This window comes from Acyrthosiphon pisum, chromosome X, assembly GCF_005508785.2.
Source record: "Acyrthosiphon pisum isolate AL4f chromosome X, pea_aphid_22Mar2018_4r6ur, whole genome shotgun sequence".
Classification (NCBI taxonomy): domain Eukaryota; kingdom Metazoa; phylum Arthropoda; class Insecta; order Hemiptera; family Aphididae; genus Acyrthosiphon; species Acyrthosiphon pisum.
Genome location: NC_042493.1, coordinates 39277689 through 39283828, shown reverse-complemented (window position 1 = coordinate 39283828; position 6140 = coordinate 39277689). Strand labels below are relative to the sequence as shown.

The window sequence follows — 6140 nt, the reverse complement described above, 5'->3', positions numbered from 1 at the left end:
AATTATAAATCTTATTTTTGGTGCCTATCAATAATTTATTACGGTGTGTCGGTGTGTACTGTGTAAACGTATACTGAGTGAGTTTATCTGAAAATCGCGAAAAAAAATCGCGAAAGTCAAAATCCGGCTTTTATTCCGGAAAATGACGTAATTGACGCATTTGAGACATTGTGTGAAAGTACGTATTACACTAGTAATGAAGACGTGTTAGAACCACTTATTTCCTATTTTGAGGATACATGGATTGGTCGTCCAAATAGACGTAGAAGGAGAAATCCCAGGTTCTCTATTTCACTGTGGAACTGCTTTAGGTCTACTATATCTGGTTTACCCAGAACAAATAATTATGTTGAAGGATGGCATAGAGGCTTTAATAACTTATTGAGTTCATGTCATCCAACAATATGGAAATTTATTGAAGGATTCAAAAGGAACAGAGTTTAAATGAAATGAAAATAAATCAGTACATAGCGGGCACGGTCGAACCATCCAAAAACCCAAAAGGGATACACTTAAAGAATTAGTTAATGACTACGAAAATAGGGACAGACTAGAATACCTAAGGGGTATTGCCTATAATTTAAAGTACCAAATTTAATTATTATTTATTGTATTTATTATTACTTATTTATTTAATTTTTCAAATATTTTAAATGTATATACTTATATATTGCAATTTTAGGAAAAATATCAAATTTAAATTGTATTTTTTTATAGTATTTTGACGTATTTCAATGTTTTTACGAAAAATATACCGAAAAGAATATTTTAATTTTCGCTATTATTGTTTTCGCTGTTGAAACCGTTCGCGATTTTTATTTTCGCTGTTTTTTTTTCGCGATTTTGACTTTCGCGATTTTAACTGGCACCCATACTGAGTGACAGAGCAGATCGAGATAATCGTTTTGTCTGTGTACACTATTTAGAATAACCTAAATATATTTTTTCTTTTATAAAACTGCTTAAAATTTGACTACCTACTAATTAAATTAAAATAAAATGAACAGCCAGTTTTATAAACCTATTCCGAAATCCACAAGGACATTGAATGATGATGATAGTACAACAGGTCAACCTCAATTAAACATTTTTAAATTAAATGTTACCTCGACTTCTAACGAGTTTTCAACTTCTTCTAGCTTAAAAGTGCTTGATATTAGCTTAAATAGTGATGTACAACCTATTCAACCGGTTATTAATTTTCCACGTCGCCAAATTTGTGACAAACAACGTAGTTTTTAAAGTTTATGGTACAAAGTATCAATATCCTTGGATTGAAAAATCGATGACTTCAATTCACTAAATAATTATATTTTATGTAAGTAGGTACTTATAATTTTAAAAAACTATTGTTTCATTTGTATTCACTTTTAATATCTTTGAAATATTATTAACAAGTCAAACAGGAGAAATAAATTTTGTTATATAAGATATATTATATGATCATTTTTTCTAATTAAATTTAAAAATGTTATAAAAAGTTTCTAAAAAATAATGTGTACCTATATAAATTAAAACAATTATAACCGGGCCTGTCCTACATTTTTATCTCGGGCACGCCTCTGCTGTATGCTGCTGACGGAATTACCTAAGTTGAACAAACATATGTAAACATATTGTAACAGTTTTTAAAGTTCAATAAATCTTTATAAGTTGTAGATGGCGTTCACATAAGATAATATTGAACTTTTAGGTTCCCAAACATTTCGGTTTAGGCCCTTCTAAAACGTACTCACAGAGTCGGGAGTCTTCTTGCAAATAAGTAGCATGAAGTAGCAAATAAGTTTTTCCTATGTATAATATTATATTATACCTACCTATTATGGTTTTATTCATTAAATTTTTTTTTTTTTAAGATGGATTTGATTTAGGGATATTGAAGTTTTAAACACTGTTATTAGATTATTTAAAAGTATTTATTGAAGTTTTAAAAAAGAATCAAACAACATTTTATCTGTATTTAGTATTTTAGTAGTCAAATTTCTCTCAAAATGTAGTTCACACCAACAGTGGCTTTATAATGAGCCACTCCACATGACTTATTCAGAGAAAAGCAAGCCGGTTACATCAGGATATAAAACAATTAATTCATCAGCATCTATAAATCACTGACAAAATTAATACCGTAAAACGGGGTGATTAGGGTCAATTTCAGAGGTTTTTAGGTTATATCTCTGTAAATTTTTTAAAAAAAAGTTCAATTTTTTTTCTATATGAAAGGTAACATATCTCTTGATAGTATTCAATGTAAAAAAACACATTTACTTAAGTAGTTTTTAATATATATTTTTTAAAAAATCTGACCCTATTCATATTGTTTGGGGGTGAATAGGGTCACCTGTTTATTTTGCCTTATAAATCTATCCATACCACAGCTGGGTTGAATAGGGTCACCATATATGTTTTTAAAAATGTTTTACTTCAAACAGGATAAAAAAAAAAATTTAAAAATATTATTATTTTAGCGCCAATAGAGAGTAACACAATAAATATATACATCATTAATATTATGAATAGATGTAACTTTATTACTGGTTCTAATTAAAAAGTATACTAATTAAAATAAACTTTTTGAATCATATATATTTTATAACTATAAAAATGAATAGATAGGTAAGTAACAAAAAAAATAAAAAATTAACATTATCTGTGTAACAACTAGGTTAGGTACCTTTAATACAAATTAATAACCAATTAAAAATAAAAACATGAATTAAAAAATAAACAACACCCTGATTAGTCCTTGGTTCAGTCTTGATTTATTTGTTTTTTTCTGTTATACCTTTGAAGAACACTATATGGTATCCCTGTACTTTTTGCAGCAGATCTGATTGAACTTCCTTGTTCAATAATAGTAAGAGCATCTTGAATTTCATTTTGGTCGTGATGTCTATGCCTCTTACTACCATTTATACTAAAAACACACATAATTGTACCTATTAAAAATTATTTTAAAAGTAGTATGCATGTACAATTGTAATTAGTAATTTATTTCATTAGTATATGCTATTAAGGTGTGGAATTGCTCTGTTTGTACATTTAAATATGCACAAATTGTATAGACCCTAATCACCTCATTAAAATTGAAAAAATGATTTTTTTTTTTTGCTAGCATAAAAAAAATATTGCAAATACGAATTCGAAATTTGTTTAATTACACTATTGATACCTCATATAATAATTATAAAATGTATTTGATATTTTTACTTACGTTTTAAGTGTAGAGCCACGATGAGTTTTTTGGATTTGGCTTATAGTGAAAAAGTTGATTACAGTTTTGATGTTATCAATTAATGATAAAACCAGTGTTGCAATATTTTGTGCAATATAAATTGTACAGAAAATGTTCCGGTTTATTAAACAGTGAAGACTAAAATTGATAACGATAAATACATAATTTTCTATAATCAATAATACGTAAAAAAAAGTTTTTGACCCGATTCCCCTCAAAGACCCTAATCACCCCGTTTATTCACCCCGGTATTTAATTTAACACTTCTTTGATAAACTCTATATTCAATGATACTTTTTTAATCTGTTACATAGTTTATTTTAATTGTTTGTTTCCTATTTAGTAGGTATGTCATATTGAAACCAACTATAACTATAATTATAAATTCTAAAACTAGGTAATAATTGTAATAAAATATGAAATACAAAAACACAATTTATTAAGTATACATTTAAAGTTGAAGGTACCTATGTTAAGTCAAAAATTAATAAAGTAAAAAGAAAAAAACTATTGCCAAATGCGAATGACACCGGTGGACTCTCCATTACAAATGGGACAACGATTATTACGTAGTTGGTCTGCGCAATCTATGCACAGCACTCTGTGTCCACAAGGTACCGATGCATGAGACCTAGTAGCATCCCTGCACACAACACAAATTGTTTCTTCATTATGAAGATTCACTTGAACATTTCGGTCAACTTGAACATAAGAAATATTATCAGGATATTTATCATTTCCATATTCTTCCTGCCACCTAACCAACTCCAAATCTTCGGGAATAAAAAAAATCCCTTTCATCCCCTAATAAAGTATATAAGTTAGAGTATTGTATCAAACATATGGAAAATAATTTTTTTCAGGTGTCTTACATTCATGCACTTCTTCTGGCTCCGGGTTTTTAGGAAGTACTACGTTTACAGTTTATCTTGTTGATGATCTGTTTAAACACAATTAAAAAAAAAAAACATTTAATTAAGTTCAAAATTTAATAAGTAGGTATATTTAAAAAAAAACCATTATTACCTTCGACTCTTACAGCAATTTCATCTTCGTTCACTTCTATTACACCTGAGTTCAAAATATGTATCAATTTTTTAATAAAAATTGGTTTCAATTTTATTACTAATGGGTTACCTTGTTCTACATTTATGTGCCAGTTCATTTCTTCACAGGTATAACGTTCTGCACTATATGAGCATTGTAGTAAAAATTCTTTTACTGTAATATGCCCAAGGTCCAATTGTTGAGTTGATTTTAAAATTCTTCCAGAGTTTAGTAAATATTTAACTTTAACAGCACGAGATATTCTCTGTCCTAGTGCTAGTTGTCTTACAGTCACATGGTATTTGCAGCTCAAATTTTTCAAGTGTTCTGTAAGAAATATTAAATTAGCTTTGATAAAAATATATTTACCAGGGTACATCTATATTTTATAATAATTTACCAAATACCCATATGATTATATAAATTTAGAATATAGTGATTAATTACCTAAAAATGTCCATTAATTAGGATGAAGGATTTGGAATTTGTCCTTCAATTGGGAATGAAAGCATTCAACATTATTGTTGGTCCTTCTAGGTAAACCATTTACAGAAAAAACTTCAGCTCCTCTGTTTCGTAGCCAATAGCTTAAATTAAAATTAGTTGATTTTATAATATTACATTATTACATATTTAAAAAAAAAAAATATATCCCCAAGTAATTTCACATACTTTGAATAATAGTTAAAAAATGTAGCAAATCTAACATTATTATCTATGGCATGGCGGCGTATTAATTTAAAACCTTCTTCAATTTTATTTACTGGCAATAATGCTAAAGCAGCGCACATTTTCAAACAGATCTGAGCTTGAAAATTTTCTTTCACGTATTGTGCTAGACCCAGTCTCTTAACATTTTTTATTAATGCCTAGAAAATGGTAGATTAAAACATGAAAGTATACAATAATAGTTTTAGGGCCAGTATTACAATCATCGGTTACACTCCAATTTACGCTAACCGGCTGATCTTTAATTGGAGATGATAACACTGGCCCTGGAGTATTAAACAATATATATTAGATTTATTTTTATAAAGGGGGAGTCCTTATCTAGAAGAAATGTCAAATATAATATATGGAAGTAAAATGTTTACTCTTTTATTCCATTTCAATATATAAATTATAAGTTGAAAAGTAGGTAATCTGCTGTACATTAAAAGTTGAATGTATATTGTTATTAAGTAGGCAATATAAATGGATGAAGTGTTAAATTTGAATTCAATAATAAATAATTTATACAATAAAAAACAATTCTAAGCAAAGACAGTCTACCTTTTTGGCAACCCAAGTAACCCATATTATACTTAATATTACAATTTCGATAAATATTTGTATTTTTTTCCCCCGATTATTTCAAAAAGTATGTGACATTTTCAATAGTTAAACCTTACAAAATTGATAACAGCATTTTCCCTACTAGAAACACTCTTCTGATACAGAAAAAAAAAACACAGTGTAAAATCAATACATTAATTGCTACTCTCGAAATCTAATGGTAATCATAAACATATATACAAATAAACATTATTTGTTAAGTACCTGGACATAATGAAACCAGCAACTAAGTGCAACAATTTCAGGGTAAATGTAGTTGCAAATGCATTTTGCAAAGCTGTCTCAAAATCTGTCATCACGCAATTAGGTATTATGGAGGGAAATAAAGCTTTACATTTTGTAAGCTGCTTCCGTCTTCGATTCCATCAATGCGTAGATTATGGGTATTGACTGAAATAATAATTAAATATTTTTATAATTATTCATATTTATTTCCCCCACATAAAGTTAAAATACAAATCAATTCTAACATGGTCAACATTCTATCAACTCACATGGTTTTGAACAATTATGTGCACAATAAAAA

The 6140-nt window shown here is 28.0% G+C and overlaps 1 protein-coding gene across 1 annotated transcript; it reads right to left on the bottom strand.

Annotated features, from left to right (window-relative positions):
• Positions 1 to 4739: 4739 nt before the first annotated feature.
• On the bottom strand, positions 4740 to 5910 carry LOC103311694. Its single transcript, XM_008191387.1, has 4 exons — positions 5835 to 5910; positions 5240 to 5274; positions 4952 to 5148; positions 4740 to 4866 (listed from the first exon to the last, which is right to left on the bottom strand). Exons 1-4 carry the CDS (start codon positions 5908 to 5910, stop codon positions 4740 to 4742), a joined length of 435 nt encoding a protein of 144 aa, XP_008189609.1.
• Between the last annotated feature and the right edge of the window lie 230 nt (positions 5911 to 6140).